We start from the raw sequence: 21,485 nt of genomic DNA, 5'->3' as shown, positions 1-21,485 counted from the left end.
TATTTTTTATTACTTAACCTGAGGTGTAAATTTTATTGACTTTAGATATTTACGGTCACGGTCACGGTCCTCCCGTTGTTCATTGATTTGCTCGAGCGGGCCCAGTAACGTCTCCATTGGAGACTTTGTTGTTACTGTGTCTGGCATATCGAATACTCTCTCAGTAGCTTGCCGGGCTCTCCGAGAGGGGCGGAGGAATCGAACTTGGGTCGGCCATGTTGGCTGCGTGCAAGGCAAACGCCCTACCGCTGTGCTATCACTCCAGCATTAGATATTTAAATGATTTCAATCATTTAGATATTTATTGATTGAAATCTTGTGTTTGTTCAAAAACCATCTTCAAATTAAGAGCCTTTAACTTTTACAAGTTTGTATTTTTGTGGTAGCAGGGATCAAACCCACAGCATCACACAGGTAAAACAGGTGCTATGCTACTGAGCTCTGTCCCCAACATAATTCGGCCAGTTTTCAGAGTCTACAGAGTCCTTAATTTATTACAGCATTGACTTAAAATCCCCATACAATTTTGGAATTTGTATCCTGATTTCTGTTCTGTTCTTCCATTAAAAAAATTAAATTATGACAAAACAGCGTACGATTTACATCAATGAAACACAATGAGGAAAAAAATGTAAAGCTACAATAAAGTATAAACAGCTCATGGTTAAGATTTTTTTTTTTAGACTGAAAACTTCTTGAAGCACAAGATTCGGAGCCGGCCAGATCGTTCTGAACTTGTCAGGATGCACATTTTGGAAGGTAAAGATTTTACTTCTGCATGTCCCAGCATTTTCTTAAGAAAAGCAAGTATTCCATCATTTCTGTTTATTCCCATTTTAATAACCTTTTACCCCACAGGCTGACATCCTCCAAATTGGAGAACAACATGAAGATCCAAAGCTAAAAATGCTATGTTAGATTCTTGGGAAAGATTGGGTTCTACAAATAACTGATGAACTGACTCTTCTCCATCACCTGGTCTCATTAGGTGTCCATCTCTAATGATGTAATCTAGAGAAACATTTTCAGTTCAGGGAAGTTTTTTCATAAGTGGCGTTTTGTGCCTGCTCATCAAGTCAGAAAGGGTATAGCAGCTGCCATCTAATCTACCTTTCCAGCTGAGAGGGCCATGCGTATATATGTGCCCACCCAGTACAGTGCCCACACATTTGCTCTCTGTTGCTGCTTGACCATGGCACTCCAGCTGGATCTAAACATTATCATGAACACAGAGCCTGAAGTGTCTGGATGATGTAACTCATCCTTAGGCAGCTGGTAGGAACAGTCCCATTCCATCTTTGGTGAGACAGGAGATGCGGGTCAAGATGTTACTCTCTCTAAAGACAGAGTGTTCTTAAAAAATGATACCGCCACCATAAATACCAAGTTACATTTTCTTGGTTTGTTTTGCTTCTCTGTCAAATTTATAGATAAGACCAGGAGCTTGACCCCATTAGAGTCTTAATTGCATTAAACCTGAAGAAGTTACAGAAAGACTCTGGGAATTTCTCAGATACTTAGTTTGGACAGTTATTAACTTGTTCTCTCTGGCCTAATGATAGTGTTAGAATTAGGTTGGTACTGCAGATTATTAGAGATACATTCTATATATAAAAAAGATTGAATCTCTATATAAAAGGCCAGACATGCCCACTAAGAGTCTTCAGGACAAAATAGTGTTGCCCTTATTTAGACATGCTGTTCCGTGGCCAGTATCCTGAACACCAGAATCCCAACAGGTGAACTACACTGAATGCCGCCTTCACGGAGCTTCCATTCTAATGGCGAGTCAGATAAACAGAAGGAAAAAGCAGGTTAGATTCTGAAAAGTACACTCGGGAATCCGTAGGCTGCTGAGGCAGTGATGACGAAGTTCTACGTATCCTGCTCGCCTCTAACCCAAGTAGGGTCTCCTCTGTTCCAAAGCATCTGTGCCTAAGGGACTGCCTTCACGTTTCTGGGTGAGGAGGGAGAGTCTATGCCTTTCTCTACTTAGGATGTAGCCCACTGGATTAAAAAAGCCTTTCCAGAACTCAGTGGTAGGGTAGGAGCCTCGGCCAGCTCTCAGGGATAAGCAGCAGTAAGGAAGGGATAAAGAATCTTCAAAGAAGCAAGTTGACTGGTAAGTAACTGGGTAAATGACTCCTTCTCACCTGAGAAATCTTGCCCTATAAGGGACATTTTTGCAGGAACAGTGCTATCAGTTTCAACTTGGCCTCTAACCGGAACAGGCTTTATTAGCAAAATTTAAAGCAAGGCAAAAGACAGTGAACTGGGGCTGGAGCAATAGCACAGCGGATAGGGCATTTGCCTTGCATGCGGCCAACCCAGGTTCGATTCCCAGCATCCCATATGGTCCCCTGAGTACCGCCAGGGGTAATTCCTGAGTCGAGAGCCAGGAGTGACCCCTGTGCATCGCTGGGTATGGCCCAAAAAGCCAAAAAAAAAAATTTAAAAGATTTAAAAAGACCGTGAACTATCAAAAGAAATTTATTTGGATTTGGGGTTTTCTGTTTTTATGCCACACCTGTGGTGCTCAGGGATCTAATCCGGGTACGCCACACCTGTGGTGCTCAGGGATCTAATCCGGGGCTCCCATCTGTAAAGTTTGCGTCTAACCATTGAGATACCTCTCTGGCCCTAATTTGCTTTTATTTTTATTTTAAAGCAACTTCTCACAATACTTAAAAGCCTAACAACCATGTATATGTATGAATCATAAGTGTTATTTTTAGGATATCTATCCTCATGGATTTATGAAGTAAGAAAGAATGTGTCATCCATAATTTTAAATACTTTAAAAATTATTCCCCAACTTACTTTAACATTATCCCAATTCTATTTGAATCACATGTTTGTCAGACGGTCACGGTCACAGTCCTCCCGTTGTTCATTGATTTGCTCGAGCCGGCCCAGTAACGTCTCCATCGTGAGACTTGTTGTTACTGTGTTTGGCATATCGAATACATCATGGGTGGCTTGCCAGGCTCTGCCGTGCGGGCGAGATACTCTCGGTAGTTTGCCGGGCTCTCCGAGAGGGGTGGAGGAATCGAACTCGGGTCGGCCATGTTGGCCGCTTGTAAGGCAAACGCCCTACCGCTGTGCTATCGCTTTGTCAGACAAATCCTTAAATTAATTTTTTGGAAAATCCAGCCTCAGTCTCACAAAGATGAGGCAGTCAGAAGACTAGAAACAGAAATATATGTAAAGAGTCAGATTCTAATTATTTATTCTTGAAATTTTTGCCTTCCAAATCTGTCCCTGAGCTCACTTGTATTAATAGGATGAAGAAGGCAGGCAGAGGACCATCCTGCTACATCAGCCCAGAAGGGATTCACATGATTCCCCTGTCATTCCCTGTCGTCTTCCTGTGTTTTATTTGACAAGATTGACTTTACTGTTGTTCATACAGGGAGATTATAAAAATGAAAGGGGGACATATTCTGCCTTCTAGAAAAAGGTACTTATTTGCCATTATTCCATTCTAGAGCGATGATACTCACCTGGGGAAGGCTTTCACCGATGGAATTCGCCCCATCATTATTTGCGTAAAGCACAGTATATCATCTTGAGAGTGTTATTTATTGATATTTATGGTACTGGGGATCAAACCCAGGGCCTCTCACATTCTGCTGAGCCACACCCCAGCCCTTCACAATATTTTTCGGTGACTCATTTTATCGAATCTTTTCAGAATTATTTAACACAGACTTAAAAGGAATAATTTGTGGGCTGGCAAGAGAATGCAGGGTTAGGGCACTTGCCTTGCATATTGCCAATCCCAGTTCAATCCCCATCAGGACATGGTGCAACTGTGGATCAAGCCACCACCCCCCCAAAAAAAATGAAATGACCTCAGGGCCAGTGGGATAATACTTGAGATAGGGCACTTGCCCTGCACATGGATGACCCAGGCTTAATCCCCACAATACATATGATCTCCCAAGCCCACCAGGAGTGATTCCTGCAGGCAGAGCCAGGATAAGTCTTGAGCACTGCCAGAGTTGCCCCAAACCAAAAATGAAAAGAGAAATAGTTTGATTTTTTTTTTACATTATCACCCTTTTTTTTTCATTATCATCCTTAACACCTGGTTAAACTGTGTATTGAAAAGAACAATTGCAGTAGTTGAAAACTATTCTGTGGACCCTCATGGCTGACTCCCATGGTAGAAGAAACAGATGCGCTAGAGGGTAGCTCACAGCTCTGGACTCTGGGTAGGCTCTATACCTCCGCCAGGACCTTTCACCTCCAGAAGGAAGAGCTCTGGAGTTCCTTGGGGGCGGGGGGAGGATTTCTGCTCAGAATTTTGGTTTGATACCCTTCACAAGAGTGAAATGGGAGAGCTGGTAGAAGCACAAGTAATTGGCAGGAAAAAACAGATGAATGAGCGACGATACTCAGAGTATCGCATCTGTTGTGCAACTGTGATCATTTATAAATAAATGTGTGGATCTTCCTAGTGACTGTGCAGATGAATGTACCTGATACCTAGTGATACATTTAGACATAGACCCAAATTCTTACTTATGATGATTGAAGCTGAGACACTCAGGGATCAATCCAAGAATGTAATTTGTAGCTCCTCCCACTGACTACCGCAGTTGACCTCTGGGTCCATTATACAGACAGGAAGTGACTGTCCAATGAAACCAAGATTAAGACTGGAATCTTCCTCAGCTGCGACTCTGCCTTGTTCAGTCTTCATATGCCCAGTATTAATAAACATGACTCTGGCCCGGAGTTATAGGACAGCAGGTAGGGCATTTACCTCGCATGCGGTCGACCCGGGTTCAATCCCCAGCATCCCTGAGCACCTCCAGGAGTGATTCCTGAGTGCAGAGCCAGGAGTAACCCCTGAGCATTGCTGGGTGTGATCCAAAAAGCCAAAAACATAAAATTAAATTTAAAAAAAAACATGACTGACACTTATGGTAAAGTGGACAGCTGTTGCAGGAACAATAGCTCTTCTCCCTTTGTGGAACTGAGGACCAAACTTGGGGCTAATTTATGAGAAGCTTGTGCTCTACCACCAAGCTGCATCCTCTGCCCCAGAAAGCCCATACTGCCCGTGTCCCTGGGGCATCCTTATCACACAGACAATATTAAGTTATCCAGAATCAAAAAACATCATGTGTACTGCGATATTCTTAAGTAATCATTTTATTTTCTTGTACATGTGCTGAGAACACATAAATCGGTTCACCTACTTTAGGTATTGGCTGAAGTGGCATTCTGGAATAGAAGTATGCGTTCAAGTAATGGTTAAAACTGTGCTTCCTCTTTTAGAGACATTTGCAGAGCCATCCCTGCAGGCTACCCAGATGAAGTTGAAGAGGGCTCGGCTAGCTGATGATCTGAACGAAAAGATTGCCCAAAGACCTGGTCCCATGGAGCTGGTGGAGAAGAACATCCTGCCTGTGGACTCCAGTGTTAAGGAAGCGATTATAGGCAAGCGTCCATTTCACTGTGTTCTGGGAGAAGAAACTCGGACATCATAGATAAAACAGTTTTTTTGTTTTGTTTTGTTTTGTTTTGCTTTTTGGGTCACACCCGGCAATTCACAGGGGTTACTCCTGGCTCTGCTCTCAGGAATTACACCTGGCGCTACTCGGGGGACCATATGGAATGTTGGGGATCAAACCTGGGTCGGCCATGTGCAAGGCAAACACCCTACTGGCTATACTATAGTTTCAGCCCCCAGATGAAACAGTTTTAAAAGAGCCAACATCAGTCTGCTGTCTCAGTAAATTGACAGTCTGTTCATACCTGTCCTAATCCCCACTGTAGCGGTCTTCCTCTTGAGACCAGAGTTCTTACCAGGTAGCCAGGATTCTTCTTGTTATGGCCGAGCCACTCTCATAGTCTCATGGCTTGACGGGATCACGTTTTGTCTGTTGTTCTGCTTATGTTTTTGTTGACTTTGTGTTGATTCTCTTTACTTCCTGGAATGATAAAGATCAATCACGTGTGAGATGTTAGTTCAGCAAGGTGAATGGCAGCTGAGTCCAGAGGGGGCACTCATAAGGTTCTGTCTGTCCATCTTGTCTCCGTCTCATGCAGCAAGCACATCTGAAACGTTGATATCTTGCTTTACCGCCAGGGATGGGTCTGACACCCCCACCTCCAACCCTGAACAATGCAGGGTCCCCTGAGCAGTGCCAGGTGGAGCCCCCAAGAAAAACAAACCAAAAATTCCTACTTTAAAAATGCTTGACTGGGCCGGAGCGATAGTGCAGCGGGGAGGGCTGGCTTTTGTCTTGCACACGGCCAACCTGGGTTCGATCCCGGCATCCCATAGGGTCCCCCAAGCACCACCAGGAGTGATTCCTGAGTGCAGAGCCAGGAGGAACCCCTGAGCATTGCCGGGTGTGACCCAAAAAGCAAAACAAACAAAAAATGCTTTACTGGGACCAGAGGATAGCTCAGTGCTCTGCATGCAGAGTCAGGGTTTGATCCCCAAACCATTGACTCCCCAAGCACTGCCAGGAACTACCCACCCCCACCCCAAGCACTGAGCCAGAAATAGCCCATGAACTTCACTGGATATGACCCCAAAACCAAATTTTAAAAAAATTGTTGTCCATTATTCATGGTGACATCCCTTTTTGCATTAGTTGAGAGTTTAAACCTTAGGCCATTTGTCCTCAACCATCCTAAACAGCACAGTCACCCATGCTTCCATTCACTCTCCAAGAGCCAGGCCCCAAAATGCCAGGCGTTGGGAGGAGCCCCGATGCCCAGGGCAGAGTTCCATTTGCCCCCTGCCTCGCAGATTCCAAAGCAGGATCCAGACGGGTGTACTTGTTGCCTTTGGCCTCTGCGTCTCCTAAATTGTCTTGTCTTGCCTGGGTCCCTCTCCTTCCTTCCGCACCTTTATCTGGTGATGAATGGGCTCGTTCTGTCCTCAAGCATTTCCACACTTTGAGCTCAGTGCATTTGCATCCCAGGTGTCCTTCCAAGCATTCTTGTCTCCCAAACTTCCTGTCACTGGCACATGGATCCAAAGGCTTTATCTGATTCAGATTTGATTTTGTTTCTCCTTCAAGCATTCTTCTTAAGTGATATGTTCTTCCATTGGGAAGTACATTATGTTCCTTTATAAAAAAAAAAAAAAGAACAGCCTTTTCATTTTAAGGTTGGTATACTGAGGCCAAAATAAACTAAGGATCATTTCTGTCCTCAGGCGCTGGGAAGGAGGACTACCCACAAACTCAGGGCGATTTCTCATTTGACGAAGACAGCAGTGACGCTCTGTCCCCAGACCAGCCTGCCAGCCAGGAGTCCCAGGGGTCAGCGGTGTCCCCCAGTGAGCCAAAAGTCAGTGACTCCGCATCTCCCGTGACGACAAATACTCCAACCCAGGTACCACTTTCCTTACTGTTATCCTGAAAGAGAGAGAATGTCTTGTTCTTTGTTTCCTGCGTCAAAGCAATACACGTCACCGGAAGAAACGTAACAGTATGGAAAATAAGATGGCCCTGTTGTATTCTCATACTTGCCGTACCCCGTGTTCCATCCATGTGTTGTTAGACACTTGTACGAATGACCAGGTACGGAAATGGACTCAGATGATTCTGTTAGGCAGAAAGCTGTTCCTTGCCCTCCCTTCCAGGAAGGTGACAGGGATTCCTACTCAGTGCATCTTCCCCACACGTAGGTTGAACCATTGCTTCAGACCTTGCACACTGGCTGTTAAATTGTCTCATCTGGCCTCTTGATTTTGGTTAGATTGAATTCATAAGTTCATCGAGGATTTACTGGGCACCTATAATCAGGTCCCAGATTACACTGGGACCTGAGAACCTAGTGCATGCAAAAGAATCTTCATGTTTTGACATTTGAATTTCACAGTGTTTATGTCTTTAATGGGTATCATTGTTTCCTTTTTTCTTATTAGAACGCCTGTGCTTCACATAATTGGTGGTTTTTCTTTCTGAAATTGTCTTTGTCTTTCTGAAAATTTAATATTTAGTTATTTTTTAAAGTCTAAAATACTTTGTAGGATTGGTCAGGTTCAGTAGAAAATCATTTCTTGAAGCATTGCTCTTCTCACTCCTTGGGCGGCAGTCATGCATATACGCACACGTGCAGAGTGCTCGGTACCGCTCAGGGGCGCTGCTGACACCGGCTGGCTGGGGCTGCACTGGGTTCCTGCATTTGAGAGGCATCTCCGTGGGTAGGTTCACAGGGGCAAGTACAGGCTGCTGGTAGGTCACTCCCTTTGCACGGTTCACAGTCCTGAGCAGCCAATCTCAGCTCTGCCAGAGCCTGGCTTGGAGGACAAGGGTCAGCCAGCAGCCTGCAGTCTGAGGTCCCTGCAGCAGAAAGGGGGAGAGTGCGGGACAGCCCTCCCTTCGGTATACTCACAAATGCAATGCAGTTTCTAAAAGAGAGCTTCAAAGCATGTTGAATATGCAAGTGAGTATTGACGAGGAACATGTCTGGCTTTCCCCTGGGGTGTCCTCTGCTGCGCTCTGCAGGGTCAGGTTGGCAGCCTTCTTCTCAGCATCAGTGACATCTCATATCAGCCATGGTCCCCTTGCAAGTGATATGAGCCCTCTGCCCTGTATGGCTTCTGCTAGTAGGACTTGTTGGTTTTTTTTTCCATTTTGGTCCTATTCTGTTTTGGAGCCTCTCTTAGAAGTTCTGAGGGACTCCTCCTGGTCTTGGTGCTCAGGAAACCCACCTGGCAGTGCCCAGGGGACCATTCGGTGGCAGGTCGAAGCAAGGTTCTGCCTGCAAAGGGCACACATGGCCTTCTGAGCCCCCCCAGGCTGCTGTGCTGCAGACGTTTCTCACTTCGCTCCTGAAACTTGCTTTTCAGCTCTGTTTCTAAGTGAGAAACTACATGGAGTCTATTCCACCCAAAGGCCAACAGCTCAAAATTCCCCAAAGGAAGAAAGAAGAACAGTGTTTCTAGAGAAGAATTGGTCTATTTATTGCCGACAGAATACACACCTTGGGTTATTCTCAAACTTAAATAATAGCTTTTGGGGGGGCTGGTTGGCTGGTTTGCTTTTGGGGGCCATTCCTGGCAGTGCTCAGAGCTTACTCCTGGCTCTGTGCTTAACAGAGTTTCCTGGCACGGCTCAGGGGACTAAGTGTTGTGCCAGGGACAGAACTCAGGCCGGCCGTGTAAAAGGCAAGCGCCTTCCCTGCTGTAGAGTTTCTCCAGGCCCTTGGGTGTTAGTTTTTGCAGCATGCTGCCTTGTTGTCCCTTCTGGGCAGACCTCACTGTGACTCTGCAGACAGACGACTGCTGTCCCGCTGTAAAAAAACTGAAAATCGCCACACTAGAGAACAGACACCTGTGATTTCTTCCTGGTCAGAGCTGGTGAGGTGTTAACGGGAATCAAACCTGGGTTGCATGTGAGCCCCAAGTTCTGTGCTATCTCCCGCCTCTTCATTTTTACTCATTAAAAAGAAAACTCAGACTAAGAGCTTGAAAGTGGACTAGTGATCCTCAAAATGCCTAAAGTGAGGGACTTTTTTTTTCTTTTTCAATTTCTAATGCACTGTGGCTTATTCCTCTTGTAAAACACAATAAAAAGTAGCAGGATGGCACACATTTCACTAAAATGCTGAACTATCAGTCATGACAAAATGCAGCCCAGCCCAGATGCATCTCAATGGTCTAGCACATGCTTAGGTTTGTAAGGCCTGGGCTCGAACCCTGACACACGCATACTCAAAAAGTGTTTCTAACATAGGATCTCTAGGTAAGAAGCAGATTTTCCAGGCACTCTCCTGCAGTCCCAGTGCTAACACGCTTGCAGTGTGGATGCTGTAATACACCACGTGTCCTTGAAAACACAGCTTTGAACAGTGGAACATTTTTGAAATGCATATTTCTGTGTGGTGTGTGAAAGACTGCTTAGCCTGAGGCATGTCTTGTCAATTCTGATCGAAGAACAGCTGGAAAGGAATTTGCCAAAATATTAACAGAACACACATCACATATTGGAGCCCGATTTATTTTATGTTTAAGCAACTGTTAGGGGAAAGCTGTAGAAAAATTAAAACGGAGCTAACCATGTGTGGGACCAGGAGACTTGGGTGCTTTTAATCTGAAAGTTTCCTCAGTGTTTTCTTAAGCCCCTTAGTCATTTATTGTAAGCTCAGATGATGTTAGTGGAAAGTCTGTCCTGACAGGGTCTCTGTCTCTGGATTTTGGGTCTCTCTGTGAGGAGAAAGCCTCAGCTGAAAGCGCAGTGGTGATCAGTCACTGTGTATTTTCCAGAAGACAAACAAGAGAATTTGAGAGAACAAAGTTAACAGGCATGGTCTCGTGGGTGAGAAACCTCTGCTTCCCAATGAGGACTTGTATCCCAGTATGTGCTGTATCTCTTAGTGCAGCTATGGGAGGGATGTACACAGATCCTGGGTGTCTGTTGGATAATCAGGCTGGTGACACACCCACTGTGCCACTGGACAAATCCACTTTGGGTTCAACTTCTTGTAAAAATTAAATGCTTTAAAAAATGTAACAGAAGTTTTAAATGTATAATTTCCATAAACAAGTGGTTGATGCTAGATAATGCAGCATGCCAAAGCTAAAATTTTACATAGAGCGTCCATCTATAATTATACAATGAATGTTTCTGATTTGTCTTTAACTCACTTTGTTTGTGTGGTGATTGAAATTTGAAAATATATCTAAAAAAATAATTGCATTATATTCTTATACTGTCGTCTTAAACCTGTGACCCCCCCCCAAAAAAAAGCTTTGTTTTAAAATGCCTCAGTTCTTTCCCTGTGGATTATATAAAGAAATTCTAACGTAAAAAAACAAATCTTATAGAGAACGAGAACAATCATTGGACGTACACAAACGTGGTATCTTTTCAGAAGAAGCTGGGGATGAGCTTGGCAGCACAGCACTTGTCTCGCCTGGGAGACCCCAGGTTCCATTCCCAGTGCTGAGGGAAAACAAAGTGACCACAACTGAAGCATAAGCAGAAGGAACACGTGCAGTATGAAACATGAATCAGCTCTGACGTTTGTCCTTTTCTCATCTGTAGCATTTACTAGAGCATTCACTAATAAGAGAAAAGGCCTTCTTAGTGCAATTTGAAAGCATAAATGTGCATCCTAAAACAATTTTTTCTGACATTTTCTTTCATGGTAGCAGGTATTAGAACAGGTGATCATTCGATTTAAACTTGTCATGGAAACAGATTGAATCCAGGAAAAACACTTTGCAACTCTTTGTTTCTTTGGGGGGGAAAGATACTGAATCATTTTGAGTCTTAATTTCGTGCTTTAGGGTGCAGTTTATTCTGGGCAGGAGGGCTTGGGTCACGCTGCTCTGGCCCACTGGAGCAATTCAGAGGCATAGCAGGACTTGGAGCAGGACAGCCATAGCACCCAGGCCTGGTACCACCTGGGCTCCCTGACAGCCCCTGAGCACTGCAGTGCTGGTCCAGCCTCCAGCCCCAGCACTAGACCAGACTGGGTGGCCAAGTTTTGCCAAAGTGGCCCCCTGCCCCTCTAAGCAATGCACGTAGGCTCCCCCAAAAAAAGTTAAATAAAAATAAGCATATTTAAAGCAGTCCTTTAACATGATAATATCTTGTTCATTTAGTAAACTATAGAACAAAGTGTGTCTCCAATGGTTTGGACATTTTTTCTACCCTGTGTAGATCATTGTCATTTCTGAATGAGTCAGTATTCAGATTCTTTTGTTGATTCTAGCTACAAGGATCCTGACATTGAGATCTGATCTAAGAATTTTTTTTGCTGTTGCTGTTGTTGTTATTATTCTGTTTCTGTTTGGGGGGCTCAGGGTTTACTCCTGGCTCTGCACTCAGAAGTTACTCCTGGCAGTGCTTGGGGGACCCTATGGGGTGCTGGGGATCAAACCTGGGTCAGCCACATGCAAGGCAGATGCCCGCCCCGCTGGACTATCGCTTCGGTCCTTCTCGTTGTTTTCTTTGTAAAACACAGTAAAAAGGCTGGTAAATTACAAAGGAGAGTTTGCATATTTCTCCTTTTAAAGCAATCTCTGTCTTCCATATCTTAGTTGTGATATGTCGAAGTTTGTGGATTTCAGGGTGACGGTCACATAAATACCAACATAACAGAACCGGGAGCTACAGAGGTGTCAAGCACAACATTTCATGTCAAGTTGTGTCTTTATTGGGGGGAAGCAGGGCAGGTGGGGCCATACCCAGCAGATCCTGGAGGACGAAAGAGGCAGGACTTGAACCTGGTGCTTCACCATCAAAACACACACCCCCCCCCCCCGCCCTTGTAGCCACTTCCCCATCCCTGCTTCCATACAGGTCACGTTACTTGGGCCAGGAACTCGGGCTGCGGGATCACGGAGTCCTTTCATTTCTGGAAGTGCAGAAGAAGTTGAGTGCCGGCATCTTTTAAGTCATACCTTTTAGTGGTGTCAGAGAGATAGCACAGCAGGGAGGGTGCTTGTGTTGCACACAGCTGACCTGGATTCGATCCACAGCACCCCATGTGGTTCCTCCGAGCACTACAAGGATTGATCCTGAGCACAGAGCCAGGAGTAAGTCCTGAGCACGTCTGGGTGGGGCCCAGAATCTCCCCTCCCCCCAAAAAGTCATCTTTTACATTGTGTATGCTTTTATTACTAATCTTGGTATTGTTGATACTTTTACTACTATAGTTGAAGTCAAGGGAAAAACAAAAAGTTTATGGAGAAAGCTGACACGGTGAGCAACATCAATCACATGCTCACACACCCTAAGAGTCAGTCATGCGCTCTAGGTGTGTACCCTAGGAATCAGTCACGCACTCACACTAGGAGTCAGTCACACACTCACGCACACTAGGAGTCAGTCACGTGCTCACACACACTAGTCTTGGCTGGGCTTACAGTGGAATCCTGTTCATCCTTTAAACAACTATCTACTCGGGGTCTTGGATGCACCAAGCTTCCAGCTGCTTGCTGCTCATCGCCCTGGGAGTCCTCAGGTCATTTATTTTAGGGAGGGAAAATGGACTTTGCTATTTTTAAACCCAAATCTTCAACCCAAGAACTGATTTTTATTTTTGTGATGAACTTGACAGTTGTTCAGGGAAGTAGAAGCGATCAGGCCTTCAAGGCTGGAAGTCACGCAGCCAAGTGGTGATCAATGTGCTGTGCTGATTTCTTATAATAGCCATCTCCTTCCAGTGCAAGTCCAGGCCTTAACATTACCCTGAACCGTCTCTCCAGCCACTCCTGCTAAGTGACGACTTCAGACCTCCTGCTAGTGAGACTCAATAAAAAACTTACAAGAGCCTCCCGCTGCTTCCTTTGTGAGGCTGAGTAACTGCTTATTTTGGCCTCGGTAACAAATGAGCTTCTTGCTTTATTGGGTGGAGGGGGTACGAGATTAATGAAATAGGTCAGTCATCCTAGAACATCTTCCCAGATTCTGGCCTGTCATAAGAAATGGGGCAGCAACAGTGACCAAGGGTCAGGCCAGACAAGCAGATAGAAGCTGTGTTGGGCACAGGCTGGGCTTCCTGGCAGGTGCTGTCTGGCCACGGAGCTGCAAAGCCTCACTCAGCACTGCAGTGAGACTAAACCTCATGTTTGAATTCTTGGGGGTGTGGGGGAACCCCACACAGCCAGAAAACCTTCAGAAGAACTTGTAGCCCACAAGTTGCTTTTGATCATTTATATAAGGCTCTTGAAGTTCTATTCCACCTCCTCACACACATACACATGGAGAAGGGCAGTTTGAGCATATCGCTAAGAAAACACTCACGTTTACTCTCTTGCCTTAGTTATGCTAAGCCTTTCCCGACTGCTGCAGCAGTGACAAGTGTTTGTCTTCACTAAGGGCAAAGCATGGGCATTCCACCATCTGGTCCCGGACCTAATCATGTATTTTTCTGTTGTCATCCCGTGCCTTTACTGTGATTGTCATGGCTTCACAGACCTGTTCCCTTTCTGCCTCTCCTGCCAGTTTACTTCCGTGTCCCCGTCAGTTCCTGAATTCTTGAAAACTCCTGCTGTGGATCAGGCCCCAACCAGGTCCCCCGCGCCCGTGCTCCCCGCCAGCACCGTGTCCTCCACCAAGCCCGGGCCAGCACTGGTCAAGGTGGGTACCCGCCATGCACTGCACATGAGACCCGCAGATGCCCTGCAGAGCCCGCCAAGGAAGAGCTGGCAGCAGCGCCCCACCCCCCACCCCCCGCACTGTGGCCCCTGCGTTAGAGGGTCCTGAGGCTTCTACCCGCGGGGGGACCACTGGGATGCAGGCTGGGGTGGGAGTAGCAGAGCCCTGAGAGGGCTCACAGGCCACAAGGTCACAAGGCCAGACTCACGGGTATCCCAGATGTATGACACGACAGGTCAAAGGTTCCAGACAGGCAAGAACAGTCTTTTTGATTTAGCGGATTTGGCCCAGTGAAGTTTGGTTTGTTCTCGAGATAAGCCGCAGACTCGTGGCACTGTTCCCTACACGATACTCGATCAAAATAAGTCATTAAGAATAAGTTCCCCCAGGAAGTAAAGGTCCTTAAAATATTATTTAATATATGGTACATTTTTTTAAGTTTCTTTTTAAGTATATTTAGAACTACAAAGCAGAGCAGAGGGGAGCTGAACCACATTTCAACTGTGACTTTTGCCGACATGAGCGGAATGCAGGTCTGAAATTTTTTTAAACTAAAAAAGGACATTAGAGCGCGCTCTGGCCATTCAGCTGCGGAGCCTGAGGCCCAAAGAAACGAGGCAGTGAGGGGCTAGGCAGGACCCCCGCCTGCCCCCCGCCCTGTGACAGCCGGCCTCGCCCCCTCACAGGGCCGGGCCTTTCCAGAGAGAAGCTCTTTCTGCTCATGACTCTCCATGTGGCCTGGCCCTTGGCGCCTTGCCCTCGCGGCAGAGTGTCTGTGGATTCCCACCTCCTGGACCGGAGCCGTGGCAGTCAGCCTTCCCCGCCGAGGGTGTGATGTGGGGCCCTCGATCCCTGCAGATGGGCTGGGGGGCTCCTCTGCCTCTCATGCTCTCACTGAAGTTTCTCAAGGGGCCACATGTGCAGCCCCTGTAAATGGGGACTGTGGCCTGGAGGTGGGGGTAGGGGCAGGAGAAGGGTCGGAAGGGAGCCAGGAGGCAGGAGAGGCTGAGACACACTCTGGGCGTCTGCGCCCCCCCCGGGTCTCCGTCAGACACGTTATTCTAGGACAGTCTCTGCAGGCAGGCAGGGGAAATCCAGGCCGGCCACTGCCCCAGCACTGTGGGCCAGATCCAGGCTGGCACTAGCATGCTCCTTCTCGCTCTAACGGGGAAGAACTGAGTCCCAGAATGCTGGGCCTGATGTGTCCTGATGTGTCCCCTCCTTCCTGACTGAGACCGAGCCAGTTGCTTCCTCAATCCTGCCAAAAGCCAAACCTCCTTCACCCAACCTAGTTCCTTGTGCCGGTTTGGAAAGACACGAGATAAAGTCTATTACAGAAACCAAATAACCCACGGACAGCGAATTAGTGGGAACCATAAAGGGGATTTTGGAATTTTTCTTTGACTGTTGTGATGTGTCCTAAGAATTGGTTGGTATTTCATTACCAGGTACCTGCGTGCCTTCCTGTGGGCACAAGTACCAGGCACTGGACGGGGTCCCAGGGAAGACACAGCAGCCCCACCCCAGCCCCCTAACAGACAGACAGTGTAGTGTGTACCGGGAGGAGCGTCAGCTGGGAGCGGGGCTGGAGCATTGCCGGAGCGTGCTTGGAGGCTGTGGAGAGCAGATGAGAGCCAGGCAGGAGGAGCTTGGGGCTGCGGGAAGACAGCCGGGCGTCTCCTCTGGCCGAGCAGCACCCCCACAGCTGGGGATTTGGGGTAGTTCTATTCTCAACTTTGTTTCCAATTTGAGGGATTTGGGAAGCAGCTTCCTGGTTCTTGGAGCATCTACAACAGGACCACAAGGGCAAGTCTATTTAATTTAGTGCCAGGGGCTGGAGGTTGGCCCACTGCCAGCGGTGCTCAGGGACCCACGCAGTGCTGGGGACAGAAGCCGGGCCTCTCAATTGCAAACCAAGTGCTCCAACCGCAGACTTCACCTGCCCAGTGTTTTACCTAAAGCCAAGTTCAGAATAATTTTCTATACCATAGCTTGCTGATGAAGTCTTTGCAGATGAAATCATCATAAATATGAATATATGAATATAAAAAAGAAAGGGTTTGGTAACTTTTAAATGGAGTTCTTCACCAGAAGAGGGGATATCCCACTGCATTTTCTTTTTTCTTTTTTTTTTTTTTTTTTTTGTTAGTGAAACACCATGAGGTACTGTTGTAGACTTGCAAATTTTTGTGCTTGGGTTTCAATTATACAACGATCAAATACCCATCCCTCCACAGTGCTCATTTTCCACCACCATGGATCCCAGTATCCCCCCACCTCCCATATCCCCCATCCCACCCTGCTTCTGTGGCAGGGCATTCCCTTTTGTTCTCTCTCTCCTTTTGGGTGTTGTGGCTTGCAAAAGAGGCATTGAGTGGCAGTCATGTTCGGTCTATAGTCTGCTTTCAGCATGTTTCTCCCATCCTGGGAGGATCCTCCCAACACCCTTTATTTGGTCCTGCCTTTTCCCCTAGCATGTGCGGCTGGCCTCCAAGCCATGGAGTGAACCTCCTGGTACTTACCCACTGCATTTTCGAAATAAAAATGCCTTATTTTAAAATTATATAAAAATTCATATGATTCAGTTTTTCAGGGTCCCCCCAGAGATACAGAGCTTTAAATTTGGATTTTTCATTAAAACATTTTTCTATCTTTACATATTCCAATGGATTTTTTTTTAATGATCATATGCATTAGTAGTGAAACCTACTCAAGCTTTCCCGTACTGTCTACGCAGTGTATGGAGCATCTGCACAGGGGACCCGGGCAAATGTTCCTTGAATTTGAAATGCTGATCTAAATTAAAGGAACAGTGCAGCAGAAGAAAATAAGTTCTTAGCAGCAGGATTTCTTGGCTAAAGGGAATACATGGATGTTCCAATGAATTTAAGTGTGTTTAGAATATTGCTTTTCAAAAAATAATTTTTGTACATTGTTTTTTAAGATACTTTGAAATTTTCCCAAATGCCCGTTTCCGAGGTGCTGTGCATGCTAAGTTCCTATGCTGACACGCAGGAGAATAGCTTGCCTGTGGGAGCTGCCGTCACACTGTCCCCCTTCTCCTTTTCTCAAAAACAGCAAAGCCATCCCAAGAACCCGAACGATAAACACCGGAGCAAAAAGTGCAAAGACCCCAAGCCCCGGGTGAAGAAGCTCAAGTACCACCAGTACATCCCGCCCGACCAGAAAGGCGAGAAGCACGAGCCGCAGATGGACTCCAACTACGCCCGCCTGCTGCAGCAGCAGCAGCTCTTCCTGCAGCTGCAGATCCTGAGCCAGCAGCAGCAGCACTACAACTACCAGACCATCCTGCCCGCACCGCTCAAGTACGAGGACCGGGCCGGGGCGGGTGTGCGTGCGGCTTCACGCGGTCACCACCGTCGCTCCTGTCCCGGGGGTGCTGGTAGACTGACTGCGCTCAGTGATGGTTCCCCTTCCCCCCTCACCCAGGGCAGCAGTGCCCAGGCCAGCACAGTTAGGGCAGCCCGCGGCCGGTCATCCGGCCCTGGGTGGGGGCTCCAGAGAAGCCGCCGAGGTCCGAGCAGGGATGCCTTTTTTCAAGGAACCACTTGCCTGTTGTTGACTCAAGTGATGAGAGATGCTGAGAAAACTGTAAGCAGAAGATCTAGTGTAAAGAATCAGTTTGGTCTGATTTGGGTCATCAATGCTCAGGGCTCTGTGCTCACTCCTGGCAGGATGGATGGGGGCTTGGGGAGGACCTGTGGTGCCAGAGATGGAACCTGGCTTCATGCACAAAAGGTTTCCTACCCACTGTACTATCTGTCCAGCCCCCTGGTTAGGATCTTTAAGACATAAAAGTCTGAGAGTGCATGGATGGCCTGGGAAAGCTGCTGGGACAGGCTGGATATTCGTATGGGAACAGATAAGCAGCAGGGAACTGTGGAGAGCAAGTGCCGAGGAAGAAGTGAGCCTGTTTGTTGGTGATGAGGAAAATAGCTCAAACAGAGATCTGTTGTTTTTTTTGTTTCTGTTTTTGTTTTACCAATCTGGGAGACAAAACTCTACAGAAGCACCTGCAGGGGGGTGGAAGACTTTAGGATCTTCCTGTAGTAGATATTTCAGAGTTAGGTAAAATCAAAACAGGCAACTCCAACTGCAAGAAAATAGTTTGACACTGATACAGAAAGGAATCTGGAAGCAGGAGAACCAGTTTGGAACTTTGCAGGGATTTAGATGCAAGAAGATGAAAGATGCTGGGAAGTAAGTCTGTGCTGGTGTGCTGAGAGACAACAGGAAGTCTTGGAGACCAGCGACTGTGGAGAAGGAGCGTGGGGCCCAGTGTGAGCCCAGCCAGGAGGCAGAGGAGGGAGGAAGTGCATGACCAGCCCATCACAGCTCCTTTCCCTTGGGTTCCAAAGGAAACTGCTACTGATAGAGCAAAGATAAAAACACAGAGACCCTGTTTTTTCATATTTCCCTCACTTTTCAAGAGAATTATTCATCTCCAGAAGAGCAACTGCTAGGGCCAGAGAGATAGTAGAATGGGTAGGGTATTTGCCTTGCATGAGGTGGACCCAGGCTCGATCCCCAGCATCCGTGAGTACCTGCAGGAGTAATTCCTGAGCGCAGAGTTAGGAGTGACCCCTGAGCATCACCAGGTGTGACCCAAAAACCCAAAAGAAAATGCCAGCAAAATCTCATAAGGAAGAACCATTCTATTATCATCTACTCAGTTTATGATAACATGATCAAGAAAAACTTTTTAACATTTTCTACACATAAACTAGCCACCCCTCTTTGGGAAATAAGAAGAAGGGCCTTCCTTCCGAAGGAATCTGTTAGGAGATTTTCCTCGTGTGATAATGATGATTAAATCCAAATACCTGCCAACTAGACACTAGTCATCGGGACTTTGCTGTGAAGTGCTGAAATCCCAGACATCGGGCAGAGATGAAGGGAGAGAGGACATTTGTAGCATGTTATTGTTTCGAGAGCAAGAGGCGGGTGAGCTGTTTATATTGGAAGGGACCCAGGGCGGGCCAGAGAGCGCTGGATGAGGATCAGAGACACGCTGCTTTATGGCCTGTCCAGAACCTCGGGAGCGTCCTTCAGGCCGCAGCCTCCGCTGGCAGCAGGCGCAGGGATGGCAGGAAGGCCTCTCATGTGCACCACCCAGTGCACTATCCGCCCTCCAGGAGCGGCCGGTGCTCCCGACCCTCTTCCCACACCAGGAGACCAAGGCATCGAAACAGTGCTCTGGTTCAGTTTCCCTGGGAAAGAGTCTGTCTGCAACTAAGACAGTGCGGTGTGCTCTCAGCCATGCAGGAGAGAAGACTACCAGGAGGGCTGGCGTGCCTAAGGGGGCACCTCCCTCTCCTGAAGCGTCCCCCCAGCTACCTGCCCACAGCAAACATCAGTCATGGGTCCAGAAGTGAGGAGGAGGAAGGATGCCACAGAGCAGGGGAAGATTAACCTAAGAAAAATGGAGATACCATTTTTGACCACACTCTTGTTTTTACCGGGATTGCAGTTGCAGATACTGACTAGGGAGTCCTGTACTGCCACATACTGCCACGTCTTTGCAGCGGGACCTGGTAACACAGCACAGAAGAGCGGGGCTGGTCCCAGTGAGGCCACTTCATCTCTCTGAACTTTGTTTTTGTTGTTTTCGGGTGATACCCAGCGATCCTCAGGGCTTACCCCTGGTTTTGTGCTCAGGAATCACTCCTGGTGGGGCTTGGGGAACCATGTGCGATGCCGGGGATCGGACCCAGGCTGGCCGCATGAAAGCAAGGGCCCTGCCCACTGTCTCTCTCCATCCCATCTCTCCAAACTTGAGGTTTCTCATCCACACAGTGACCCCTGCCAAAAGGCCTGCAACACACACATTTCCCCCCCTCTGTTGGTTTTTTTGGGAAATACAGATCATCTTTTTTTTGTTGTTATTTTAGGGGTTCGGTTATACACTGAACCATTAATCGTGGAAATGAATATTACAGAATCCCAAGCAAAAAAAAAGCATAAATAGAGAAATTAATTTGACTTGTGTCTTGTGAAGGAAATGTCAAAGTTTCACAAGCTTTTTAGTAAAGCCCCTCAAATCACCTAGTCCATGATGGTGCAGCATACCACTATAGCACTGTTCTCTCATTGTTCATCAGTTTGCTCGAGCAGGCCCAGTAATGTCTCCATTGCGAGACTTATTGTTACTGTGTTTGGCATATCGAATATGTCACGGGTAGCTTGCGAGGCTTTGCCATGCGGGCGAGATACTCTCGGTAGCTTGCCGGGCTCTCCAAGAGGGTCGGAGGAATTGAACCCAGATCAGCCAGCCTGACCGCATACAAGGCTAACACCCTACCACTGTGCTATCGCTCCAGCCCAGCATAGCTGTGGTATTAAAATTTCATGGGGAGCATGAGTAGGGAAAAAAATGTTAAAAGGCTTCTTGGGAGACAATAATAAAAATTCATGTTGAGAAACTCTTTTTAATAGGGTATAATACTTTAAAGTATGTCATCTAGGGGGCTGGAGCAATAGCACAGCGGGTAGGGTGTTTGCCTTGCACGCAGCCGACCCAGGTTCGATTCCCAGCATCCCATTTGGTCCCCCGAGCACCGCCAGGAGTGATTCCTGAGTGCAAAGCCAGGAGTAACCCTTGAGCATTGCCGGGTGTGACCCAAAAAAAAAAGTATGTCATATAAACTGCTTCATCTCTAATACTTCAAGAATAATACCTTCTAATACTTAAGGAGGTTTTAAAAAAAAGACCCAAAATGAATGTCAGAAGTTAGCTTTGAAGGGCCGGAAATTGGCTTTAGAGGGTCAGAGTGATAGTTCAGCAGGCAGGGCACTTGCCTTGCATGCAGCCAATAATTCACTCCCTGGCACCGCACATGTCCCTGGAGCACCACCAGGACTGATTCTTGAGTGCAGAGCCAGGAGGAACCCCTGAGTGTCGCTGGGCATGGCCCAAAAGATAGGCTTCCTAAAACTCGTCAGAAAACATGGTTCTGCATCACCCCCCACCCTCCCCCCACACACACACACCTGAAAGATCTCAGTGTAGAGTGTGGAAGCGAGAGTTCCTGGCCCAGGCCATATACACCATCTGTATGGAAGGCCTGAGTCACAGTGACGCTCTGTCTGCATAGCGCCTTCAGCCCCAGCGCCTCTTTCATGGCTTTGGTCAGTCACCCAAATGGAACCACTGAAAATGGGCTATCACAGGTGGAATGAGCAGTGGGTCCAGCTCTGACATGGAGAAGGGGGTGTGTGAAAAGTATTTGAAAAGGTCCCCAACTTGGGGCTGGAGTGATAGCACAGCGGGTAGGGTGTTTACCTTGCACGCAGCCGACCCGGGTTCGATTCCCAGCATCCCATGTGGTCCCCAGAGCACTGCCAGGAGTAATTCCTAAGTGCATGAGCCAGGAATAA

At 47.2% G+C, this 21,485-nt stretch overlaps 1 protein-coding gene across 2 annotated transcripts in view; it reads left to right on the top strand.

The window, feature by feature from the left end:
- MRTFB (myocardin related transcription factor B) overlaps positions 1–21,485 on the top strand; it is a 163,683-nt gene that overhangs the window by 128,626 nt on the left and 13,572 nt on the right. For both annotated transcript variants that reach the window (XM_056122198.1, XM_056122199.1), the window contains 5 exons: positions 684–759; positions 5,290–5,451; positions 7,187–7,365; positions 13,935–14,069; positions 17,166–17,413. In XM_056122198.1, coding sequence (XP_055978173.1) covers positions 684–759; positions 5,290–5,451; positions 7,187–7,365; positions 13,935–14,069; positions 17,166–17,413 — 800 coding nt within the window. The remainder of the gene's footprint in view (positions 1–683; positions 760–5,289; positions 5,452–7,186; positions 7,366–13,934; positions 14,070–17,165; positions 17,414–21,485) is intronic.

The sequence above is a fragment of the Sorex fumeus genome, unplaced genomic scaffold (assembly GCF_029834395.1).
Source record: "Sorex fumeus unplaced genomic scaffold, SorFum_2.1 ptg000045l, whole genome shotgun sequence".
NCBI lineage: Eukaryota > Metazoa > Chordata > Mammalia > Eulipotyphla > Soricidae > Sorex > Sorex fumeus.
Note: the sequence above shows the minus strand (reverse complement) of the source record. Positions and strands in the feature narration are given on the sequence as shown.